This window comes from Otolemur garnettii, unplaced genomic scaffold (genome assembly GCF_000181295.1).
Source record: "Otolemur garnettii isolate 467f Iridium unplaced genomic scaffold, OtoGar3 scaffold00068, whole genome shotgun sequence".
Classification (NCBI taxonomy): Eukaryota; Metazoa; Chordata; class Mammalia; order Primates; family Galagidae; genus Otolemur; species Otolemur garnettii.
This window is the reverse complement of record NW_003852463.1, coordinates 2,579,763-2,606,977: the sequence shown is the minus strand read 5'-3', so window position 1 is coordinate 2,606,977 and position 27,215 is coordinate 2,579,763. Positions and strand designations below refer to the sequence as shown.

At 40.4% G+C, this 27,215-nt stretch overlaps 1 protein-coding gene across 1 annotated transcript in view; it reads left to right on the top strand.

Moving 5' to 3' along the window:
* The window catches only part of ALMS1 (ALMS1, centrosome and basal body associated protein), a 204,561-nt gene that overhangs the window by 78,487 nt on the left and 98,859 nt on the right, over positions 1–27,215 (top strand). Inside the window, exons 7-9 of the mRNA XM_023515281.1 lie at positions 4,898–13,168; positions 14,507–14,640; positions 23,207–25,041. Coding sequence (XP_023371049.1) covers positions 4,898–13,168; positions 14,507–14,640; positions 23,207–25,041 — 10,240 coding nt within the window. The remainder of the gene's footprint in view (positions 1–4,897; positions 13,169–14,506; positions 14,641–23,206; positions 25,042–27,215) is intronic.

The window sequence follows — 27,215 nt, the reverse complement described above, 5'->3', positions numbered from 1 at the left end:
TACTCTTTCCCTTGTAGGTTATGGTTTTCTTACATCTGACTGCTTTCAGAATTTTCTCTTTCATGTTAACTTTGGTGAAGTTAATTATGATGTGTCTGGGGGATGTCTTGTTCAGGTTGAGTCATGCTGGGGTTCTGAACCTATCTGCTATCTAAATTTCAGAATCTCTTGGCATGTCTGGAAAGTTCTCTTTCCTAATTTCATGAAGAAGAGCCCCTGTGTTTTGTGAAGCAACTTAATATACGGCGAATATTAGTTTTCTTCGAATTATCTGAGTGTTCTCTGAGAGTGAGATCTGTTTTTGCTCTCCATTTCTTTTGATCTTTGCCCTCCTGTGCTTCTTCAAAAACTTTGTCTTCAAAATCAGAGATCCTTTCTTCTGCCTGTTCCAATGTGTTATGGAGGGATTCTACTGTGTCTTTTAGATCCTTGAGGGCTGCAACCTCTTGTCTCAGTGTTTCAAAATCTTTGATCATTTTATCTTTGAAATTGTTGAGTTCATGAGACATCTTTAGAATAATTTCTTGAGGTATCTTTTGAATAATTTCTTGAGAAGTCTTTTAAATAATTTCTTGAACTCCTAATTCCTTCCTTCCATTCTGTTAATCTTATTTGCTATCCACATTCTGATCTTGATTTCTTACATACCAGCCATTTGCTTTTCGATGGGGTCTTTAGTTGCGTCTGCCCCATTTTCCCTTGGTGGAGTTGATCTACTCTGGTTATTCGAGTTGCTGGAGTTTTTCCATTGATTCCGCCCCATGCTGAGTTTACCTTGTTTGGAGGCCTTATCAGAACCATTCAGTGGGTGGCTTCTTCTGGTTGCCCAGAAAGACAGGCAGAGTGTGTCTGTTGTCTTCTCCCAGTTCTCGGGTGCTGCAGCAACCAGGGTGCAGTGGAATGGCAGCAGCAGTGTGTGGCCAGATTTGACCTTGTTCAGCCTGCCAGGGTGACTGGGGGGCAGGAGACCAGCAGCAGCTGGATCAATCCTAGTTTGGCCCCTCTGTGGCAACTGGTGGAACAAGGGAACTGTAGTGGCTAGGTCAGTCCTAGTTCAGCACCCTGGAGCAGCCAGGGGGTGGGGGAATGGCAGCAGTAGTGCAGGGTACACGAGGAACTAGATCATTCCTAGTTCAGCCCTGCCAGAGTAGCTGGGGGGAAGTGGAGGACTCCTTCACTATCTCCTGTTGGACGCGTGTAGCACTAGCAAGCCAATCTGTGCCCTCCCAGCGCAGGAGCCCAGAGCGGGGAACTCTGCCCCCTCCATCCGTGGGACATATGTGGCTCTAGCAAACAGTTCTGGGCCTGCCCAGTGTGGTAGATCCCTCCACTGCCACCTGCCGGGTGCGTGGTTCTAGCAAGCAGTTCTAGGCCCACCCAGCTTGGGTGCCTGGAGCGGGGAACTCCTCCCCTCGTCCCCATGGGGTGTGTGTGTCTCTAGCAAGCTGTTTTGGGTCTACCTCGAACGGAGGACTCCTCCGCCACTGCCCGCGGGACTCCTGTGGCACTAGCAAGCTGTTATGGGCCTGCCCAGAGCAGGAGCCTGGGTCAGGGATCTCCTCTGCTGCCTGTGAGGCGTGCGACTCTAGCAAGCAGTTTTGGGCCCGCTCGGTCCCGCTCCATGAGGGCAAAGGGACCCACCCGGCAAATGGGTTAGTCTGGGAAGGTTAATACCTCCTTCCCCACCTTGCAGGTAGTCACTCGTAATCCCCTAGGTCTGTGACCCTATTCACTCCAGTAGGCCACTGCTCCTGGGGTTTACGACTGGCAAAATCAGCCAGAAATCTGAATTTGGCAGGGGGGGCCTTCTGTGTTTAAATTAGGCTTCTGTCCTGCTAGATTTCTCTGCAAGTCCGAGGTTGCACTCAGCTCTGGGCAGCAGACAAATAGCAGTTTACACTCAGGTGTCAGTTCTAGCCTCTGCCCGCCCACTGCCTTTGTCTCAGGTATATTAGACCCTGAGGGCTGGTCATTGACTTACGAAAGTTCTCTGCGTTTTGCCTGTGGCTGCTGTCCGGAACCTCTGTTTGCCCAACGAGACGGGGCTCGCATTGCGTCAGTTTGCAGCTCAGGATGCCACTGTTGCTGTATTGGCGTCCCCTGAGCTGATTTTCTTCTCCTCACGCCTGTGCCACAGTCAGCACAGAACCAGCACCAGCCCTTTCCCCCTCCACTTCTCTCAAGGAGATGCCCAAGAATCTGGATTCCATAGGTAACAAACTTCCAGACCTTGGAGTGGGTTGGTGGGGACTCCTCGGAGTTCAGTGTTGCAGGTGGGGAATATATACAGTTTTATACAGTTTTACAGTTTTATGCCTGGCTAGAGGGTGCCGTGGCATGCCAGCAGGGGTAGGAGGTCCAGTTTTTAGGGGGTCTCTCCCGTGGGATAGAGTGGGAGGAAGTTTGAAATCTGCTCGCTTGTTTGCATGGAATAAACTGTGAGTCCTTGTTGTAGGGGAGGGGACTACTGTCCACGTGGTGGTGGATTTTGTACCTTTTGGTTGTCTTTTTGGGGTCGCAGCTTGCCTCAGGAAGGGTGAAGTGTGTTCTTCAATCTTCTCTCTTGGCTCTGCTCCAAACCATCAGCCAACTTGCTAAACTTCTGTCCCTCAAGCCTCCTTCTGAATAGGAGCTTCTGCAAAAAGCTGGCTGCAGTCCACCATCTTGGCTCCGCACCCCTTATTAACTTCTTGAACTTGATTTGTTTCCTCAGAAATTTTTATGAACCATATTAGTTCTCAAGTTGCAATGCATGTTACATTTCTTTTCCTTCTATTTTAGTTTTCTTGAACAGTTAAGTTGTTACATCTACTTACCTTGAAGTTCTCTTCTATACCCATTTTTTTCTATATTCAGCCCCTTTTTTGGAGCTCACCAGTGGTCTTAGTGATAGTGGAAAAAATTCAGAATTTGGAGTGAAAATTAATGACTTGAGGTAGAGCGCTGTGGCTGACTCCTATAACCTTATCACTCTGGGAGCTATGGTGGATGGATTGCTTTTGCTCAGGAGCTTGAGACCAGCCTGAGCAAGAGCAGGATCCCCCATCTCTATTCTATTCTAAAAATTCTCTATTCTTTTCTAAAAATAGAAAAGTTAACTGGGGTCTTGGCACACACCTGTAGTCCTAGCTACTCGGGAGACTGAGACCCTTGAGCCTAAGAGTTTGAGGTTGCTGTGAGTTGTGATGATGCCACTGAATTCTACTGAGAGCAACTGAGTGAGATTGTGTTTCCAAAAAGGAAAAAAAAGACTTGAAAAATACCTTTTTTTGTTGTTGTTGTTATTTATTCACTCTACAACTTTAGAAACGTTATATCTTTTTATTATTTAACATTTGGTCTGAGGTCCAATATTATTTAGCATTATCCAGGAGCTTGTTAGAAATGCAAAATTTCAGGTCCCTCCCTAGACCTAGAATCAGAATCTGCAAGTTAAAAAGATCCTCACACTGAGAAGCTCTGTTACTTGCTGTGTGTATCAGCCATCATAACATCATCTGACATACCATATATTTTATCATTTTACTTATTGTCTGCCTCTTCCTACTAGAATGTAATCTCTGTGAGGTAGGGATTTTTGTCTGTTCGTTGTTGTATATCCTTTATCTAGAACAGTGTCTGACTCGTAGTAAACATTCATGGTTTTTCAATGAAGAAATCAATGAATGCAGAACTTGTCAAATCCAGTCATTTCTTTTTTTTTTTTTTTTTTTTTTGAGACAGAGCCTCAAGCTTTCCCCCTGGGTAGAGTGCCCTGGCATTACAGCTCACAGCAACCTCCCAACTCCTGGGCTCCAGCGAGTCTCCTGCCTCAGCCTCCCAAGTAGCTGGGACTACGGCGCCCGCCACAACGCCCGGCTATTTTTTGGTTGCTGCCGTCATTGTTATTTTGGCGGGTCCGGGCTGGGGATTCGAACCCGCCACCTTAGGTGTACGTGGCTGGCGCCTTAGCCGGTTGAGCTATAGGCGCCGAGCCAAATCCAGTCATTTCTATTGCAATCATTTGCTTTACACTGCCATTTGAAATTATTTGCATTTAGAATTATTAGTGCAAACAGAACATTTCTGTTACTGCAGAAAGTTGTGTTATTTAGACTTTCATATTTATTTCTCATTCAACTCAAATCCTATTTCTGTAGGACAGTTCTTAACAAAACTGTCAACAATTCCCCATGCCATATTGTGTAAGTTCAAACACTTTAGTATAACCTCTACAGTCTTTTATGGTTTATATACTTAAAAGAAAAAATACGTGATGTAGGGCACATTTGTTGGGAGAGTCTGCAAAACCTGCTGCAAACATAGCATCCATTTAGGCCAGCGGTTCTCAACCTGTGGCCTACAGGAACTGCATTAAAGGGCTGTAGCATTAGGAAGGTTGAGAACCCTGGTCTAGGCCATCCTGTATTGTATTGCCCCTTGTGGGACTCAGGTGAAAGAGGAACCTATGAAAATAAGCTATGAGCCTTTGCTATGTCAGGGTTAATAAAGCCTTTTGTCTCTGACTGCAGAGTTTACACAACATAATAACAGCTTGTAAGCAGGGTGAAATCAAATTCCAGACCTAACAGCATTATTCCATTTTATTGACAATTCTTGAAATAAATTTAAAATTTATTTTTAAATCCATTTATTTTTAATCCGAAAGTTTCAGATTTATTTATTTTTAGCCACTGCTCTATCGTTGGATATTTAAAATATTTTCACTTTAGTTTTCTTTATAATCAATACCTTTGTATACATATATTTGTCTGTTGATGGTTGTTTTCTAAGGATTGATTTCTTGGATCTTAAAGGTCAAAGATAGAGAATCTTATTTTATTTTTTCTGTGCACAGAAAGGAATTTTTAAAATTGAAGACAATATATATAATATTAATAAACCTCTTTTTGTTTAGGAGATTCTTCTAAAGGAGGCATAGCTTATATTACTCAATCCAATTTGAAATCAGGCATCACTACCACTACTGGAGATTCAGACTCTGTATCACATTTATCCTTGTCCCCTGAGGACCTATCTCAGTTGGCAGTAAGTTCTGAAGAGAATGTTATTGGTCAACACACTGATACTTTTAACCAAAAGACGTTAGCAGATACTTGTTTAACAGAAGAGTCTCTGAAAATCTCAGCTACTCCTGAACCAACTTACTCGAAGACTAGGACACCACCAGTACCCTCTAGTTCCTACTTACATAGTGGGAAGCCCAGCATTTTCTACCAGTCGGGCTTGTCAAAAAGTCATCTAACTGAAGAGGTTCTGAAAGTTACAGGTGTTTCTGGACCAGCTGGGACACCATCTGTAGCCTCTACTTCTTACTCACTTAGACCAAAGCTTGGTACTTTCCAGCAACAGGTTTTGACAGGTAGTCAAATACCTGAAGATGCTCAGAAAGTTTCACCTGTGCTCGGATCAGCTGACATACCAACTATAGCCTCTACTTTCTACTCAAGAGAGAAGCCCAGTATTTTCTACCAACAGGAGTTACCACATAGTAATTTAATTGAAGATCCCCTAAGGGTTTCATTTGCTCCTGAATTCGCTGACCAGAAGACTGGGAAAAATACAGTATTTTCTAGTTCCTACTCACATGGAGAGAAACCTTTTAGTTTTTATCAACAGACCTTGCCAGAAAGTCATCTAACTAATCAGGCTCTGAAAGTTTCAGCTGTTTCTGGACCAGCTAACCAAAAGACTGGGATAGCACCAGTACCTTCTACTTTCTACTCACAAAAAGAGAGGCCCAGTACTTTTTACAAACCAGAGTTGCCAGACATTCATGAAACTGAAGAGATTCTGAAAATTACAGATTTTAATGAACCATATGACCACAAGACTGAAATACCAGCAGTATACCCTAGTTCTTATACACAGAGGGAAAAGCCTGGTCTCTTGTACCAGCCGGTGCTACCAAGCAGTCTTCTCCCTGAACAAGGTCTGAAAACTTCAGGTATCCTTAGATCAGCTGAGCAGAAAACTGGCACACCAATAGTACCCTCTAGTTCCTACTCACAGAGAGAAAAGCCCATTGTTTTCTATCAACAGGCCGTGCCAGACAGTCATCTGACTGAAGAGACTCGGAAAGGTTCAGCTGTTACTAGACAAGCTGACCAGAAGACTGGGGTATCAACCGTAACCTCTGCTCCCTACTCACAGGCAGAGAATCCCATTGTTTGCTACCCGCAGAGCTTACCAGATGGTCAACTAACTGAAGAGGCTCGGAAAGATTCAGCTGTTGCTAGACTAGCTGAGCAGAAGACTGGGATATCAACTGTAACCTCTGCTCCCTACTCACAGGCAGGGAAGCCCATTGTTTTCTACCAACAGAACTTACCAGATAGGCATCTAACTGAAGAGGCTCGGAAAGGTTCAGCTGTTGCTAGAGTAACTGAGCAGAAGACTGGGATATCAACTGTAACCTCTGCTCCCTACTCACAGGCAGAGAATCCCATTGTTTGCTATCCTCAGAGCTTCCCAGATGGTTGTCTAACTGAAGAGGCTCGGAAAGGTTCAGCTGTTGCTAGAGTAGCTGAGCAGAAGACTGGGATATCAACCGTAACCTCTGCTCCCTACTCACAGGCAGAGAATCCCATTGTTTGCTACCCGCAGAGTTTACCAGACGGTCGTCTGACTGAAGAGGCTCGGAAAGGTTTAGCTGTTGCTAGACTAGCTGAGCAGAAGACTGGGGTACCAACCGTAACCTCTGCTCCCTACTCACAGGCAGAGAATCCCATTGTTTGCTACCCACAGAGCTTACCAGACAGTTGTCTAACTGAAGAGGCTCAGAAAGGTTCCACTGTTGCTAGACTAGCTGAACAGAAGACTGGGATATCAACCGTAACCTCTGCTCCCTACTCACAGGCAGAGAATCCCATTGTTTGCTACCCGCAGAGCCTACCAGATGGTCGTCTAACTGAAGAGGCTTGGAAAGGTTCAGCTGTTGCTAGATTAGCTGACCAGAAGACTGGGATATCAACCGTAACCTGTGCTCCCTACTCACAAACAGAGAATCCCATTGTTTGCTACCCGCAGAGCTTACCAGACGGTCGTCTAACTGAAGAGGCTCTGAAAGGTTTAGCTGTTGCTAGACTAGCTGAGCAGAAGACTGGGATATCAACCGTAACCTCTGCCCCCTACTCACAGGCAGAGAATCCCATTGTTTGCTACCCGCAGAGCTTACCAGACGGTCGTCTAACTGAAGAGGCTCGGAAAGGTTTAGCTGTTGCTAGACTAGCTGAGCAGAAGACTGGGATATCAACCGTAACCTCTGCTACCTACTCACAGGCAGAGAATACCATTGTTTTCTACCCGCAGAGCTTAGCAGGCAGTTGTCTAACTGAAGAGGCTCGGAAAAGTTCAGCTGCTGCTAGATTAGCTGAGCAGAGGACTGGGATATCAACTGTAACCTCTGCTCCCTACTCACAGGCAGAGAATCCCATTGTTTTCTACCAACAGAACTTACCAGACAGTCATCTAACTGAAGAGGCTCAGAAAGGTTCCACTGTTGCTAGGCTAGCTGAGCAGAAGACTGGGATATCAACTGTAACCTCTGCTTCCTACACACAGGCAGAGAAGAAGCTTAGTGTTTACTACCAACAGAATTTAACAGACAGTTGTCTAACTGAAGAGGGTCCTAAAGGCTCAGCTGTTGCTAGACTAGCTGAGCAGAAGACTGGGATATCAACTGTAACCTCTGCTCCCTACTCACAGGCAGAGAATCCCATTGTTTTCTACCAGCAGAGCTTACCAGACAGTCATCTAACTGAAGAGGCTCGGAAAGGTTCAGCTGCTGCTAGACTAGCTGACCAGAAGACTGGAGTATCAACTGCAACTTCTGTTCCCTACTCACAGGCAGAGAATCCCATTGTTTGCTACCCACAGAGCCTACCAGACAGTCATCTAACTGTAGAGGCTCAGAAAGGTTCAGCTGTTGCTAGACTAGCTGACCAGAAGACTGGGGTATCAACTGTAACCTCTGCTCCCTACTCACAGGCAGGGAAGCCCATTGTTTTCTACCCCCAGAGCTTACCAGACAGTCATCTAACGGAAGAGGCTCAGAAAAGTTCAGCTGCTGTGAGATTAGCTGAGCAGAAGACTGGGATATCAACTGTAACCTCTGCTCCCTACTCACAGGCAGAGAATCCCATTGTTTTCTACCCGCAGAGCTTACCAGATGGTCATCTAACTGAAGAGGCTTGGAAAGGTTCAGCTGTTGCTAGATTAGCTGACCAGAAGACTGGGGTATCAATCGTAACCTCTGCTCCCTACTCACAGGCAGAGAATCCCATTGTTTGCTACCCGCAGAGCCTACCAGATGGTCGTCTAACTGAAGAGGCTCTGAAAGGTTTAGCTGTTGCTAGACTAGCTGAGCAGAAGACTGGGATATCAACCGTAACCTCTGCTCCCTACTCACAGGCAGAGAATCCCATTGTTTGCTACCCACAGAGCTTACCAGACAGTCATCTAACTGAAGAGGCTCAGAAAAGTTCTACTGTTGCTAGACTAGCTGAGCAGAAGACTGGGATATCAACCATAACCTCTGCTCCCTACTCACAGACAGAGAATCCCATTGTTTGCTACCCGCAGAGCTTACCAGATGGTCGTCTAACTGAAGAGGCTCGGAAAGGTTTAGCTGTTGCTAGACTAGCTGAGCAGAAGACTAGGGTATCAACCGTAACCTCTGCTCCCTACTCACAGGCAGAGAATCCCATTGTTTGTTACCCGCAGAGCTTACCAGACGGTCACCTAACTGAAGAGGCTCAGAAAAGTTCTACTGTTGCTAGACTAGCTGAGCAGAAGACTGGGATATCAACTGTAACCTCTGCTTCCTACACACAGGCAGAGAAGAAGCTTAGTGTTTTCTACCAACAGAACTTACCAGACAGTCGTCTAACTGCAGAAGCTCAGAAAGGTTCCACTGTTGCTAGACTAGCTGAGCAGAATACTGGGATATCAACTGTAACCTCTGCTTCCTACACACAGGCAGAGAAGAAGCTTAGTGTTTTCTACCAACAGAACTTACCAGACAGTTGTCTAACTGCAGAGGCTCTGAAAGGTTCAGCTGTTGCTAGACTAGCTGAGCAGAAGACTGGGATATCAACTGTAACCTCTGTTCCCTACTCACAGGGAGAGAAGAAGCTCAGTGTTTTCCACCCGCCGACCTTACCAGATAGTTATCTAACTGAAGAGGGTCCTAAAGGCTCAGCTGTTGCTAGACTAGCGGACCAGAAGACTGGGATATCATCTGTAACCTCTGCTCCCTACTCAGAGGGAGAGAAGCTACTCAGTATTTTCTACCTGCAGAGCTTACCAGACAGTCACCTAACTGAAGAGGGTCTGAAAGGTTCAGTTTTTCCTGGACCAGAACAGAAGACTGAGTTAACCTCAGAACTGTCTAGTTTCTACTCACCTAGAGAGAAGTCCATTATTGTCTCCCAGCAGACCCTGCCAAATAGTCATTTACCTGAAGAAGCTCTTAAAGTTTCTGTTGTTTCTGGGCCAGCTGACCAGAAGGCTGGAAAACGAACAGTGTCCTTCAGTTCCAACTTAGCCAGAGAGAAATCTGATATTTTCTGCCCACAGGAGTTGCCAGACAGTCATCCACCTAAAGAAGCTCTGAAAGTTTCTGTTCCTGGACTAGCTGACCTGAATACTGGGACACCAACAGTAACTTCAGGTTCCTACTCATATAGAGATACGTCTGGTATTTTCTATCAGCAGGAGTTGTCAGATAGTCATTCAACTAAAAAGGCTCTGAAAGTTTCAGTTGTCCCTGAACCAGCTGACCAGAAGACTGGAACACAAGCTATAAATACCGTTACTTCTTACTCACAGAGAGAGAAGCCCAGTATTTTCTACCAGCAGGCCTTGCCGGACAGTCATCTAACTGAAGAGGCTCTGAAAATTTCAGGTGCTCCTGGACCAGCAGACCAGACAACTGGCACACCAGCTGGAACCTCTGCTTCCTTCTTGCAATATAGAGAGAAGCCAGGTGTTTTCTATCAGCAGAATTTATTCAGTAGTCATCTACTTGAAGAGGCTCAGAAAGTTTCACCTGCTCTTGGATCAGCTGACCAGAAAACTGACATACCAACTACAACCTCTACTTACTCACAAAGAGAGAAGCCCATTATTTTGTATCAACAGACCTTGCCAGATAGTCATCTAACTCAAGAGGCTCAGAAAGTTGCTCTTGTTTCTGGACCTGCTGACCAGAAGAGTGGCACATTAACTGCACCCTCTACTTTTTACTCACAAATAGAGAAGCCTATTATTTTGTATCAACAGACCTTGCCAGATAGTCATCCAACTCAAGAAGCTCAGAAAGTTGCACTTGTTTCTGGACCTGCAAATCAGAAGAGTGGCATATTAACTGTCCCCTCTACTTCTTACTTACGTAGAGAGAAGCCTGGTATTTTCCACCAAGAGGCCTTGACAGGTAGTTATCTAACTGAGGAAGCTCAGAAAATTTCAGCTGCCCCTGAGCCAGCTGACCAGAAGACTGGCACACCTATAGTATCCTCTTCGTCCTACTCACTTGGAGAGAAGCCCATTATTTTTTTCCAGCGAGTCTTGTCAGATAGTCCTCTAACTGAGGAAGGTTTGGAAGTTTCAGTTGTTTCTGGACCAGCTGATCAGAAGACTAGAATACCAACAGTATCTTCAGTTTCCTACCCACTTGGAGGAAAACCCATTATTTTCTACCAACAGGCCCTGTCAGATGGTAAGCTAACTAAAGAAGCTCTGAAAGTTTTAGGTGTTGCTGGACCAGTTGACCAGAAGACTGGGACATCTACAGTAACCTATTCTCACCCACAGAGAGAGAAGTCGATTATTTCTTACCAACAGGAGTTGCTAGATAGTAATCTCACCAACAAGGCTCTGAAAGTTTCAAATTTTCCTGAACTAACTGACCAGAAGACTGGAATACCAACAATAACCTCTTCTTCCTTCTCACTTAGAGAGAAGTCCAGTAATTCTTATGAGGACTTGTCTGAATTTGATGAGGAAACTTTAATACTTTTAGGCCTTGCTTCAGCAGCTGACCGGAAAAGTCTTATACGACTAGCATCCTCTAGTTCCTATTCACATAGTGAGAAGCCCATTATTTCTTACCAGGAAGAGTTGCCAGAGGAAGCTTTGAAAGTTTTAGTAGTTCCTGGGACAGCTGACCAGAAGACTGGCATACAAATAGTGCCCTCTACTTCCTACTCACAGAGAGAGCAGCCCATCATATCTTATGAAAGTGAGTTGCCAGGTCTTACTGAAGGATCTTTGAAAGCAGGTGGAGCTTCTAGACCTGCTGACCAGAAGACTGGAGTACCAATAACATCCTCTAGTTCCTACTCAAAAGGGAAGAAGCCCAGTATTTTTCATCAGCAGAAGTTGCCAGATAATACTGAAGAAGCTATAGATGTTTTTGTTCTTCCTGGATCAGGTAGCCAGAAGACTGGGGCACCAACAGTACCCTTTAGTTCCTGCTCACATAGAACAAAGCCCAGTGTTTACTCTCAACAAGAATTTCCAGATAGTCTTCCTACTGATAAGCCTCTGAAAGTTTCCCCCGTTTTTGTGCCAGTAGAGCAGAAGACTGCGAGATCAACAGGAATTTCTAATTCCTATTCACATAAAGAGACATTCAAGGTTTCGTCTGTGGATGTACTAGATGACCATAAAACTGAGCTGTCAACAGGTACCACTAGTTCCTACTCAGATGGAGAGAAGCTCAGTATTTCAACTTTGATTGGATCAGATGACCAGAAGTCTCCATCACTGGCAGTTTTTCCTAGTTCCTATTCTCCACGAGTAAAGCCTGGTATTTTACTACAACGCCAGTTGCCAGATAGAGATCAAAGTGAAGATATTGTAAAGATTTCAGCTGTCCCGGCACCAACTGATATAAATACTAAGAAAGCAGTAACTCTCTCTAGTTCTTATTTTCACAGAGAGAAATCTAATATTTTGTATCCACAGGAATTTCCAGACAGACATCTAATAGAAAATGCACTGAAGGTTTCAACAGTTCCTGGACCAGTGGACCAGAGAACAATATTATCAGTAGCTCCTCCTAGTTCCTTTTCACACAGTGAGAAATCAGGTATTTTTTATCAGAAGGATTTGCCAGATAGACACGTAACTAAAGATGCTCTGAAGTTCTCAAGTGGTCCTGGGCAAGCTGATCAAATTACTGAGTTACAAACTGTTCCCTCTGGTGAGAAGCATAAACTTGTTTCAAAACCTGTCCAGAGGCCAGTAAATAAATCAAATTCTTCTGACTCTAGTGTCAGCTTAAACAATATTCTTTTGTATTCTCAGGCTGACGATAAAGTTATAATAAGTAAATCAGAATCTTCAGGTCTTGCAGATGTTGGCTCTGAGGAAATCCGGGATACAGAAAGTAGTTCTAGAACTCTTAAAGAAATTCAGACGCTTTTAATGGAGGCAGAGAATATAGCACTGAAACGGTGCAATTTTCCTGCTCCACTTGTCCCTTTCAGAGATGTGGGTGATATTTCATTTATACAATCTAAGAAGGTGGTTTGCTTCAAAGAACCCTCCACAACTGATGTATCTAGTGATTTGGTTCAGAGACAGCTGTTCACAGAGGAAAGCCCAAACAACAGGTCTATGCAAAAGGATATCGGCACACAGACAAGTTTGAAAAGCCAGAGAGGCATTGAAAATTGGGAGTTTATTAGTTCTACTACAGTTAGAAGTCCTCTACAGGAAGCAGAACACAAAGCCCATGTGGCATTAGAAGAAACCTTTAGGCAGTATGAAGCAGCCAAATGTGTAATGAGGACTGAACCTGAAGGGTGTAGTGGAACTATTGGGAATAAAATTATCATCCCTATGATGACTATCATAAGTGATTCAAGTAGTGATGTAAGTGATGGAAATGGTTCCTGCTCATGGGACAGTAATTTACCTGAGTCTTTGGAATCAGTTTCCGATGTTCTTCTAAATTTTTTTCCGTATGTTTCACCCAAGACAAGCATAACAGATAGCAGAGAGGAAGAGGGTATGTCAGAGAGTGAGGATTGTGCTGGCAGCAGTGTAGATTCACTGGCTGCACATGTGAAAAACCTTCTGAAATGTGAATCCTCATTGAATCATGCTAAACAAATACTCAGAAATGCAGAGGAAGAAGAATGTCGGGTACGAGCACGAGGTAAGAACTGATGATTTGTGATAAAGGCAGGTTCAGGTTTATCTTTTAGCATTGTATCTTAATAATTTGTTTAAAGCTAAATGTTTAGATTTCTAAAATTCTTTTTTAAAATAAAACTGTTAGAAGGATTATATTTTCTACTAACAATCCAGAAAAAGCCCATGTAATCAGTACAGCTAAGTTTCAGTATTAATAGTACTAGTCTGAGGTTAGGGCCTTAGGGAAGAAGATCTGATGTCTGACAGAGAGTAAGGAGGAGGCTTGGGCTTCTAAGCTCCTAAATCTGTCCTGTTCTCTGATACTCCCATTATAGCAGTCTTATTTTGAGGGCAGAAAAAGCCTTCAGTTGCTCTGCTCTAAATGCTTCTGTGTCCTAAAACTACATATATTTTCTTTTCCCCATTTCTAATAAAATTCTTGGAGCTAATCTCAGACATTAGGAAAACAAATCTTATCAAAGTATTTTACATTAAAACTTGGTTAGAGGTTTAAAGAATATTTAGTATTCTTATTAATCTCTAATAGTAGCATTCCATTAAAAACAAAAGCAAAAATCTTTAAGGATTTATGAGGAGAATATATTTTGAGGGGCAACTTGCAAGTAGTTCAAGCCTACCTTAAGTCTTCTCTTGAGGTTAACTTCCTATACTGTTTGTTGTACATTTTGATTCTACAAAAAAACTCGAGGTTTTATTTATTATTTTAAAATATCAACTCTTAAGACATTGTCAATAACTGTAGCTAGAGGCTAAAAGGGGAGGTAAAGGTACTCTTGACTAAAAGGAAGATTAAGATAAAAATGATTGGCTCGTCGCCTATAGCTCAACCGGCTAAGGCACCAGCCATGTACACCTAAGGTGGCGGGTTCGAATCCCCAGCCCGGACCCGCCAAACAACAATGACGGCTGCAACCAAAAGATAGCCGGGCGTTGTGGCAGGCACTTGTGGTCCCAGCTACTTGGGAGGCGGAGGCAGGAGACTCGCTTGAGCCCAGGAGTTGGAGGTTGCTGTGAGCTGTAATGCCACAGCACTCTACCCAGGGGGACAGCTTGAGGCTCTGTCTCAAAAAAGAAAAAAAAAAAAAAAAGATAAAAATGATTGAATATCACATTTAAAGTGGTGTTTCTTTAGAAACATCTACAGTACGGTTTTTAAAAATCAGACTTTTCATGAAATGATTTATGTTAAGAATTTCTGTTGAATTGTCATGTAATTGAGAACACTTGCCTTAGCATATGGTAGGCATTAAATTGCATAATGATCTGTGTTCTTACAGTTGTTGACACATTGTCACTTTTGCATTGTATTGTCTCAAGCGTTTCTGTGCTTTCTCTCTAGCCTGGAATTTGAAGTTTAATTTAGCACAGGATTGTGGATACTCCATTTCAGAATTAAATGAAGATGACAGGAGGAAAGTAGAAGAGATCAAGGCAGAGTTGTTTGGTCATGGGAGAACAACTGACTTGTCCAAGGTATAAAATAAATCTAGAAATGAAAATAGAAAATGTGAGAGAATGGGTGGTGGAATTTAGATCTCTTACTTGGGTCTGATAATCTTTGGCTAAAGTTTTAGAATCTTAATTTTTCAAAAGTTAAGGTATAAAGATTAGATTCTGTAAGTTTTGATTAATTTCAAATTGATCTGTTGAGAAAATTTTATCTTAGAAAAATAAGAATTGATTTGCTTATTTTATCAACATATTGTTAAAACAAACTAAATGTCACCATTTCTCGTGAGGATGCTGTCTTGAAATACAGATAAATTCCAGCTGTTTTCAAATGTCTATTTTTTTCTGCTTAAGAATACAGAGCTGTAATAGCTTATGTATTCTTTTTAATGGCACTTAATTTCCTTCTATTATGAACTATTTCATGCATGGATTAGAGTATATATGAGTCATTTATGTAAAGAATAAAGGCAAGCAAAAATAATTTCTGTATATTGGCTATCCAGCTTGAGAAATAGAGCATTTTGAATATTGTTGAAATCCTTTGTGTCCCCTTCCTTTAGTTTGTGTGCCCTTCTTTTTTACTTCTTATATTAACATGAATTGATTTCCTTGCCCTTCAGTGTGGTTTTGAACTCTCATGGATGGAATCAGTATGGTATATTCTTTTGAGAATTGGTTTTTTCACATGGTCTTAGGTTTTTGAGATTCTTATATCTAGATCTGTATGGTTTCATTTTATTCATTATTATAGTATAGGATTCCAGTGTATGAATCTATCACAGTTTATCCATTCTCCTTTGGATAAGGCATTTGGTCTGCTAATTATGAACAGTAATAGGGTATGATAATAAATATGTTACAGAGTTTGGATATGGATTATATGAGATAATTCCTATAAAATGCTTAGCACAATGTGATAACCTATTTAATGCTCAAAAACTGGCAGCTGTTACTATAATTGATTATCCTATAAGAGTTGACAGAGCTATCATGTGTGGATTTTATGGCCTGATTTATACAGATTTTCTTAGAAAACTACTCTTCAGTGATATAGCTTAGTTATTTAGCTTATCTCAATTTTGGAAAAGATTTCAGCCTCCTTTTCCTCACTCCTTTCCTCTCTAGTTGGTACTTTAAGCTCAGCTTTACCTCAGCTCTAGTAAATGGTTAGCATGCTACCTGTCCCAAATGTGGGAGATATCAAAGGATCATCATTCCTGCTATAGCCACTCTTAGTCAGCATGTCTCTTTTGGCTGAGTTATAGAGCAAAGTTTTCAGAACTGAGGATGGTAGATGCCTCCAGCATTTGTCTCTACCTGTCCTCAGGGTTATTTTTTTTTCCAGGCAGTGATGATACTTTCCATGGCCTAAGCCAAGGTCACGTCTCCTTCCAGGGAACCCAAGAAGGTTGGGAAGCTGGTTGACCACTTCAGTTTCACTTTATCCACTGTAGAAATGACAAATTAGGGGGAGATTTTCCATGCACTTGGTGCCTAGAAGAACAGGGGAAGGGGCATCATGAATGTCGAAGTCTGATTCTCCTACCACCTGCTAGGAGTTTGTCCATTTCTCTGGGACCCAGGGAGCTGTATCATTCACATATTTGAGCTCAGGGTTGTTGCTGGTGTGGATCTTGGTACTGTTTGTTTGTTTATTTATTTATTTATTTATTTATTGTTGGTGGGGCAGGTAGAGAAGTCAGCTTGCTTTTTATACTGCCATTTTGGAGCTAGAAGTCCTTCATATTAGCTCTATCTCAATTAAATTTACTGTACCTACCATAAGACTTGCTCATTTAAAGTGTTTTTAATTTCAGTGGTTTTTAATTTGTTTGTAGAATCGTATAATAGTCTTATTTTAGAACTTTTTTGTCATTCTCCCTTTCCCCCCATTTCCTAACTCTATGTAACTGCTAATCCACTTTTTCTCCCTATAAATTGGCCTATTCTGGACATTTCATATAAACATAAACATAATATATTTGGGTTTTTTTTTTTTCATAACTACCTTTTTTTCCTTAAAAATGTTTTCAAGGGCTGTCACCTTATGTTGCAGCATGAATCAGTACTGTGTTATTCCTTTTTATTGCCAAATGATACTCCATTGTATGGATATACCATATTTTGTTTATCCACTCATTAGTTGATAAGACATTTGTGTTTTCCACTTTCTGGCTATTGTGAATAGTGTTGCTAGGAACATAAGTATATGTGTTTTGAGTCGACATATTTCATTTCTCTTGGGTACATATACCTAGGAGTAGAATTGCTGTGATATATGGGAACTCTATGTTTACTGTTTTGAGGAACTGCTAAACTGGTTTTGGAAATAGCTGCATTACTTTACATTCTCATGAGCAGTATATGATATAAGGGTTCCAGTTTCTTCAAATCCTTTCCAATGTTTGTTATTTTCTGTATTTTTTGATTATAGCCATTTTGGTGAGCATGAAGTAGTATTCATTGTGTTTTTTGTTTACTTTCTTCTGCTGACAAATGGCATTGAACATCTTTTGATGTACTTATTGGTCATTTATCTTCTTCAGAGAAATATCTGTTAAAACGCTTTGCCCATTTATAAGTTTTTATTTTTATTGTAGGCATTCTTTTTACATTGTGGATCTTAGAACTTTACCAGATACATGACTTAATATTTTCTCCGATTCTGTGGGTTGTCTTTTAACTTTCTTCATCATGACATTTGAAATGCAAAAGTTTGTAATTTTGAAGAAGTTTATCTTACCAGACTTTTCTTTTATTGCTTGTACTTTTGGTATCATGTCTAAGAAATCATTGCATAGCCTAGGGTCACAAAGATTTAGCATTTTTATCATATGGATTTAGTTTTAGTGTAGGTCTGTGATTCCTTTGTAGTAATCACAATTTTTATTTTATTTTTTAAAATTGTAGTAAAATGTACATAACATAAAATTTAACATTTTAATCATTTTAAGTGTACAGTTCAGTAGTGTTGTGTACATTCAGACTTTTTCAGCCAGTCTCCAGAACTCTTCATCTTGCAAAGCTGAAACTGTATATCCATTAAACAACAACACTCCATTCTTCCCTCCCCCTCAGGCCCTAGCAAATACTATTTTACTAATGTTTCTATGAATTGGATAGTCAAGTTACCTTATACTAGTGGAATCATACAGTATCTTTCTTTTTTGACTGGCTTTTTTATAATTATGAAATTTCATTCATTTCAACTGAATGAAATAAATGAATATCTTTATTTCATTTACTTACTATGTCTATGAAATCCTCGTTCTAGCACATGTCAGAATTTCTTTTTAAGACTATATTGTTCCATTGTATGTGTATGCCACATTTTATTTATCTGTTCTTCTGTTGATGTGTACTTGACTTGGTATGTACCATTTGACTGCTGTAAATAATGCTGCTGTGGGCATGGTTGTTCTATTTATCTCTTTAAGATCCTGCTTTTACTTCTTTTGGGGATAGACTCAATCTATTGCTGGGTCATATGGTCGTTCTATTTTAAGTTTTTGAGAAAGCTCCATACTGTTTTCCACAGAGGCACAGTGTTTAAATTTCCACCAACAATATAACAGGGGTCTAAATTCTCCTTATCTTCACCAACACTTACTATTTTCTGATTTTTAAAAATATATTGTAATGGCCTTCCTAATAGGTCTGAGATTCTATCTCATTGGAATGTTGATTTGCATTTTCTTGATGATTAGTGATGTTGAGCTTCTTTTTATAGTTTGTTAGCCATTGTATATTTTTTTAAGAGACATGCCTACTCACGTTTTTTGCCTGTCTTTAAATCAGGTTGTTTCTTTTATTTTTGTTGTAGAGTTGTAGGGGTTCTTTATATTTTATGGATATTAACCCCATTATCAGATATAGTAAGTACTCACTTAATGTTATCAGTAGGTTCTGGGAAATTACAACTTTTAAGTGAAATGATATACTGCAAAATAAAACCAGTTTTATCATGGCTTAATTGATATAACATTACATTCTATGATATATACAGTACTTTGTTTCACCTAAAGTCACAGTTTCTAAGGTACATAATTTGAAAATATTTTTTCCAATTCCACAGGTTGTGTTTTTATTCTGTTGATTATATCCTTTGATGCACCAAAGTTTTGAATTTTTATTTAGTTCAATTGATCTGTTTTTACTTTTGTTGCCTGTCTCCTTTGAGTCAATTTTTATCTAAGGCATGCAATTCATTCTTTGCCTCAACATTCTGCTGTCTCAGCACTGTTGAAAAGACTGTTCTTTCTCTGTTGTATTTTCTTGACCTCTTTGTTAAAGATCAATTTACTATAAATGTTAGTGTTACTTCTGGACTGTCAGTTCTATTCCATTAATCTACAAGTCTGTCCTTGTGCTAGTGCCACCATTTTGATTACTGTATCTTCAAAGTAATTTTTGAAATTGAAAGGTGTAAGACCTCTACTACTACTCTGGGTCCCTTGAATTTCACCTTCCATACGAATTTTAGAGTCTGCTTATCAGTTTTGTAAAAGAAAAAGCTAGCTGAGATTTTAACAGGAGTTAAATTGAATCTGTAGATTAATACAGGAAGTATTAATTTTTTTTTTTTTTTTGAAACAGTGCTTTAGCCCTGGGTAGGTGCTATGGTGTCACAGCTCATGGCAACCTCAAATTCTTGGGCTTAAGCTATTCTCTTGCCTCAGCCTCCCAAGTAGATGGGACTACAGGCACTCACCACAATGCCCAGCTATTTCTTTTGTTGTTGTTGTTGTTGTTGTTGGAGTTGTCATTGCTGATTTTTTTAGCTGGCCTGGGCCGGGTTTAAACCTGGCAGCCTCGGTATATGTGGCCAGCGGTCTGCTCACTGAACTACAGGTGCTGTTGGAAGTATTAATCATTTAATCCATAAACAAGGGTCAGTTTTCCATTTATTTTTATGTTTTTCCATTTCATCCGGTGTTTTATAAAACTCTGTATACAAGACATATATTTATTTTCTTCAATATATTCTGAAGTATTTTACTCTTTTCTATGCTATTAATATAATAAATGGAATTGCTTAATTTCATTTTTGAATTGTTAATTGCCAGTGTATTGAAATATAATTGATTTTTGTGTATTGGGCCAGCATCCTGCAACTTTGCTGAACTTATTAGTCCTAGTTGGTTTTGTGTAGTTTCCTTCGAAGTTTGTGTTCATGTCATAAGCCAGGTACAGTGGCTCATGCTTGTAATCCTAGCACTCTGGGAGGCTGAGGTGGGTTGATTGCTTGAGCTCAGGAGTTTAAGACTAGCCTGAGCAAGAGCAAGACCCCATCTCTAAAAACTAGCCAGGTGTTGTGGTAGGCGCCTATAGTTTCAGCTACTCGAGAATCTCTTGAGCCCAAGAGTATGAGGTTGCTGTGAGCGATGACTCCATGTCACTCTACTCAGGGCAAGAAAAGTGAGACTGTCTCAAAAAAAAAAAACCCAAAAAACAGTTCATGTCATTTGCAAATAGAGATAGTTTTACTTCTTCCTTTCCGATCTGCATTTAAAAAATTTCTTAGTTAATTGCCTTAGCTAAACCTTCAGTATGATGTTGAATAGAAGAGTTATAACTGGACATACCTGTCTTGTTCTTAATCCTAGAGGGAAAGCATGGAGTCATTAGCTTTGTGTGTCTTTCATAGATGCTTTTCATCTAGTTAAGGAAGTCCCTTCCCTTCCTAGTTTGCAGAATTTTTTAATTTATTTTTTATTTTTATTTTTTTCAGTTTTTGGCCAGGGCTGAGTTTGAACCCTACACCTCCAGCATATGGGGCCAGTGTCCTACTCCTTTGAGTCACAGGCGCCGCCCTTGCAGAGGAATTTTTATCTCAAAAAGATGTTGGATTTTGTTAAGCTAAACAGCTTTTTACTTTTTGCCAAAATAGTAAAATTTACTTGGCTTATATTAAAAGCTATAAGAAGTTTTTGAATGGAAAATTTTTATGAAAGATGTTTATAATTATTATGAAAACTTGAAAGATGTGATGGGGAGAAGTAAAAATTGTAAGATATGGATTGTTGGAAAGGAGGAGGAGAAATTTTGGGGTGAATGTAAGTCTTAATCATGCCCAGTTTTGAGAGGCTAGAATAAGTTTATTTTTCTGCAGTTAGGGTATTTGTTTCCTCCTGCCTCAACCCCCTAAAGTCCTGGGATTATAGGCCTGAGCCACTGTGCCCAGCCCATGTTTAGTGTTTTGAGAGACAAGCCACACCATTTTCCAGGGTGGCAGTACCATTTTACATTCCCACCAGCAATGTATGAACAATCCATTTGCTTCATATTTGATATGGTCACTATTTTTTGTTTTTACCCATTCTAATAGGGAAGAAGTAGTATCTTATTTTGGTTTTAATTTGTATTTCCTTAATGATCTTTGATGTTGAAAAGCTTTATTTCTTATCTTTGAATCCTATTTAGTGAAGTGTCTATGGCTTTTGCAAATTTTCTAATTGGATTTTTAACAGCTATCAATTCTTAAGTATATATGTTAGATACATGTATACGTTCTTTATTTGATATGAGGTTTGCAGATTTTGTCTTTCCGCCTGTAGGTGGGAGAGAGAGGGGCACCTCATTTTGCTGGTTAGGTGTGAAAGTCTTCACTGCACCAGAGGGTCATTGTCAGCCAGCAGGGTTGGAAGTAAATCCTGGGCTCCGACTTGGACTTTTCCATAGTACCCTGGTCTGGCTGTTGGGATGCATCATTATAATTTGCACCAAGAATAGTCTCTGTGTATGGCCTTTGCCTGGTGTAGGTGTGTGTGGCGCCATAGTTTTTCCTGTGGTGGTTGGCTGGAGTAGATAATATATTATCTAAAAGGTTTCTGCCTTGTTAGGATGCACCCTTACTGGATTTTTAGCAAGTGAGAGCAAATTTTTATTAGGGCTTTTTGTCTATGCTTATTGTTCATGGATTGGTGGCTTCTTTAGCTTCAAGTCTGTATATATGAGACAAAAAGAAAACCCAAGGAACTCACCACTTTATTATTCCTCACATCTCTAGATCCCTAGCCATCTGACTTCTTCTCTATATCATTCAGAATCTTCTTACATTTGTTTTCTATATAATGTCCAGGTAGTTCAATTCTACTTAACAGGAGAAATAGGGAAGAGTATATCTATCTACTCTATCATGTAGGCAAACGTAGCATGATTTAAAATATTTTCATATGAAATCAGATATTGCTGTATCATCAAGTAGAATGATAAATTACAATGACTTTTTAGGTTTAATGCAAAAACTTTAAAGAACTTTTATATTTATGGTAGCTTTTGATACTCATCCTATAACCTGGGAAAAGATACTAGTTTTTTCTCTGGTTTTAGGGGTTTTATTAGGATGTAAGTCAAGCCTCTGAAATAGAGAGCCAGAACTATAGTATCTTAAATAAGGTGGAATTTTTTTTTTCTTTCATGTCATGGTCTAGGGTAGTAGAGTGATCTCTGTTTCTTTTTTTTGAGACAGAGCCTCAAGCTATCCCCCTGGGTAGAGTGCCATGGCATCACGCTCACAGCCAACCTCCAACTCCTGGGCTCAAGTGAGTCTCCTGCCTCAGCCTCCCAAGTAGCTGGGACTACAGGCGCCCACCACAACACCTGGCCATTTTTTGGTTGTAGCCATCATTGTTGTTTGGCGGGTCCGGGCTGGAGATTCGAACCTGCCACCTTAGGTGTATGTGGCTGGTGCCTTAGCTGCTTGAGTCACAGGCGCCGAGCCGATCTCTGTTTCTTCAGGTCATCAAGTACCCACAGTAGCTAGGCAACTGAGCCATCCTTATATTTGGCTTCTGAGATTGTTCCAGGCATCACCATTTCAGCATTCAAGAATAGTGCTGATGGTAGTTAAGGTCAGGAACTTGAGTTTAAGGACAGAAAGCAGAAGTTGTACGTAACAATGGTTTTGCTCATGCAAGTATTCCATTGGCCTAAACCTAGTTGTATGATCACAACTAGCTATGAAAGAAACAGGAAATGTCAGCTCGGCGCCTATGGCTCAAGTGGCTAAGGCGCCAGCCATGTACACCCAGGGTGGCAGGTTCGAATCCAGCCCGGGCCCGCCAAACAACAATGACAACTGCAACCAAAAAAAAATAGCCGGGCCTTGTGGCGGGTGCCTGTGGTCCCAGCTACTTGGGAGGCGGAGGCAGGAGACTTGCTTGAGCCCAGGAGTTGGAGGTTGCTGTGAGCTGAGATACCACGGCACTCTACCCAGGGGGACAGCTTGAGGCTCCTGTCTCAAAAAAAAAAAAAAAGAAAAGAAACAGGAAATGTCTCTTTTTTGGTGGCTATGTGGCCAGCAAGGGTTTGGGTGAGGGAAGAAGGGTGAGAATGTATTCTGAGAGATAACAGTAGTCTTTGCTCTGTTTCTTTTAATGGAAAAATTTTTGGAACTCCCTGAGTAGTCTTAATTATCATGAGCCATTTTTATTCTACAGTTAACTTCTTCTTGCTGTGTTCTTTGAACCTTTTTTTATTATAAAAGAATGACATGACCTTCATGCTTAATCTTAACCTTGCTATAAAACTGATTTTTATATACTATTTATACTATTTCAAGTAAGAACCTGTTTATGTCTTCTAGGGTTTACAGAGTCCACGGGGAATAGGAAGCAACCCAGAAGCTGTATGTAGTCACATTATTATTGAGAGCCATGAAAAAGGATGTTTCAGGACTTTAACTGCTGAACAACCACAGTTGGATGGCCACACTTGTGTTTTCAGATCTGCTGACCCCTCAGAGATGATTAGAGGACGGCGGAGCCCATCATCGTGGAAAGATAGGCACATCAACCTTTCAACATCCCTAGACCAGAACAATCCCCGTTTCAAAGTTTGGAATTCCTTGCAGTTACAAAGTCATTCCCCACTGCAAGACTTTGTATCTGATGACTTCAAAATTAGCAAGGGTCTTCGAATGCCTTTCCATGAAAAGATGAATCCTTGGTTGCCAGAATTAGTAGAACCTGCTTTTGTGCCACCTAAAGAAGTGGATTTTCATTCTTCATCACAAATGCCACCCCTAGAACCCACGACACAGTTTACTACCTCCATCACTTTTTCATCTCACCGACATTCTAAATGCATTTCAGATTCCTCTATTTTAAAGGTTGGTGTTACAGAAGGTAGCCAGTGTACTGGAGCATCTGTGGGAGTATTTAAGTCTCATTTTACTGAAGAGCAAAATCCTCCTAGAGATCTAAATCAGAAAGCTTCTTCCCCTTCATCATTTAAAATGTGTAGTCATTCGCCAGATAAATATGGGACTATTTTAGGAGAAGGTAGTAGGAAAAGCCAAAAATTACCTGTTGATTTTGAGCATTCTCATCAAGAAGAAAAACTCTTAGAAAGATCAGATTTTAAAGGCAGTCATTCTGAGCCCAGTACCAGTGCAAATGGTAGCAATTTTAAGGAAATTCAATTTTCTAATAACCATACCCTCATTAGCATGAGCAGACCAAGTTCCACCTTAGAAATAAAAGAGAAGAATGTAACTATAACTCCAGATCTTTCTTCTTGCATTTTTCTTGAACAAAAGGAACTCTCTGAACAAAACAAAGCCTCATATGCAGATCACCATGTGAGGAAACACCATTTTTCCCCTCCTCAACATCAGGATCATATAGCTCCAATCTTTTCTTCTTGTATTTTTCTTGAACAACGAGAACTTTATGAACAAAGTACAGCCCCACATGTAGATTATCACATGAGAGAAAAATATTCTCCCCTTCCTCAAGGTCAGGATTATGTAGCTTCAGACCTTCCTTCTCACATTTTTCTTGAACATCAAGGCAAAGCCCCAGGTATAGATGACCACATGAGAGAACACAATTTACCCCTTCCTCAAGGTCAGGATAGTGTAGTAGAAAAGAATAATCAACATAAGCCTAAATCACATATTTCTAATACGGTAAATGTTGAAACTAAGTTCAATAATGTTTCCCAGTTGGCCCCGAATCATGGTACATTAACAACATCTGCATCTACTCCACCTTCAAGTAGAAAAGCACTTTCTTGTGTTCGTATAACTCTTTGTCCCAAGACACCTTCCAAGTTGGATAGTGGAACTTTAGGTAAAAGATTTCATTCATTGGATGCTGCTTCTAAAACAAGGATGGATAGTGAGTTTAACTTTGACCTACAAACAGTATCTTCAAGATCACTGGAACCAACCTCCAGATTATTGACCAGTAAACCTATAGCACAGGATCAAGAATCTTTAGGTTTTCTAGGACCTAAATCTCCACTGGACTTCCATGTCTTACAGTCTTCTCTTCCAGATAGTAATACTGTTACTCAGGACTTGAAAATCATACCTTCTCAGAATAGACAGATAGTAACCTCAAAGCAAATACAAGTGAACATTTCAGATTTGGAAGGATTTTCCAATCCAGAGGAGACTCCGATATCTGCAGATCGGTGAGTCTCATTGTGATAACAAGCAAGCTGATGGAATTTGTGATAAAGGATTTAAAATGCTTTAAGCAGATGAAGTGCTTGGGGGAAAGGTAGTGTGTTTTCTGAGGGGAGGTTTTATCTGACTAATCCATTAGAAGTCTTTTAAGAAATAAATATGTAAGAAAGACTATGTGAAAGTAATATATTTGTACTTTCAAAGAGCTATTGGCAAGGCTTAACATCAAGTATTTAAAAACTTAAATTCCTCTGAGAAAAGTCTTTGATCATCCGGTGGTACAGTCCCAAGTTCCTTATTTATGGTGTTGGAGATTTGCTGAAGATCTCCTTTGGGAGCTTGTACACATGCACTTTCTCTGTCTTTGGCTGTTTCTGTCTCTCCCAGGCCTTCTCTTTCAACCCTTTTCTCCATCCCTGGATCCATTTCATGATTTCACCCAAATATTTATTACTTAAAAAGGAAAAAAAGGGGCTTTACAGTGGAGAATCCTGGCAGATACCACTTTAACTAAGTGATTAACATCACCAGTATAGCATGTCAGCACAATGTGCTCCCTGATGTGATGCCCCATCTCACAATATATTGTAGGAAAGGAAACTGAATTCAGGGATAAATGCATTAGATTTATGTTATTTGGCTTAATTTTAGTATCATGTCATTAACTGTTTTACCTTAATAGGTCTCTTACAGCATGATTAAAACAAAATTACTTATGTGTTTAATGTTTCTTCCTTATTATCAAGAAGGCATCACACCACAGTGGAAACAGTAGGCTTAGAAAAAAAGAAGGGGAAAAGTTTATTCAGCATCCACATGTGGTAGTAGTCATGGCAGTAAGGGACGTATATGCTATCTTACTTAGTCTTCATAACTTCGTAAGTCCCATTAAGTAGCTGGTGATAGCTCTCTTTACACACTGGGAAACTGAGACACCAACGTTGTTACTTATACCAAATGATGCTGTTTGTAAGCAGAAGAATAGATATTCAAATGCAGTCTGTTTAATCAAAGCAAGAACTTGTTCCCCTACACAGTATGGTCATAGTCTTGAACCCTACTTCCAGCTCTTCTTCCAGTCATGATCTCATTTAATATATTTGACATTCATGTGGGAGATGATGGAAAGAAAAAGTTGAAAAGCTGAAAGGTCACTTACAGCTCTAAAAGTTAGTGACTGAGAATTGGATTGGGGCAAAAAAACTAAGGTCAGTTTCTGGTTTCAGTATTATAAATAATAGAGTACTATAGAGGTCAGTACTGATACTTTTTTTTTTTCCAAAAATGTTTAGAAATTAAAAGATTGAATTTATATACATTATTTAAACTTTTCAGCCAAATTCCTTAAAATTAGATAAAGCTATGAATGAGAAGAAAATAATGAACGATTATACAAATGAGCTAAGAATCCCATTTATTCAGAATGTACTAAATGCCAGGCATTTTAATAGATTCTTATATCATTTTATACTTAATACAGTCATCAGAGGTAGATATTATTACCTCAATTTATAGCTATCAAAAGCCTGACACTTAGAGAAATTATGTATTTTGCCCAAGATTACATGACCATTTAGAACTGAAGTTGACATTTCAATCTAGGTTTGTCTGACTCCAGAGTCCATAAATAATTTAAACCACACACACACGTGTATGTATATGCATGTATAAAACATGTATGTGTGCATAAAATATTTTTAAACATTTTTATTTTGAAATAATCTTAGATTTACAGAGGAGTGGTAGAAATAGAGTACAAAGAGTTTCTGTATTAGTTATCCATTGTTTGTAACACCCTACTCTGAAATGTAGCAACTTAAAACAATGAACAATATCTGAAAATTTCTGTCGATCAGGAACAATAGGCTTAGTTTATCTGGGTACTTCTGGCTTAGGTTCTATCACAAGTTTGTAAACAAGGCATTGGCTGCAGCTTGGACTCATCTGAAGGCTAATTTCAGAGGGTCTGTTTCCAAGCTTGCTCACATGGCTATGGCCAGAGACATGAGTTACGACATAGAAGCATATCTCAGAGTGAGCAAGGGAGGGAGCAAGAAAGGATGCTCAAAACAAAAGCTATAGTCTTTTTGTAATGTTAAAAGTGACATCTCGGCTCGGCGCCTGTGGCTCAAGTGGCTAAGGCGCCAGCCACATACACCTAAGGTGGTGGGTTCGAATC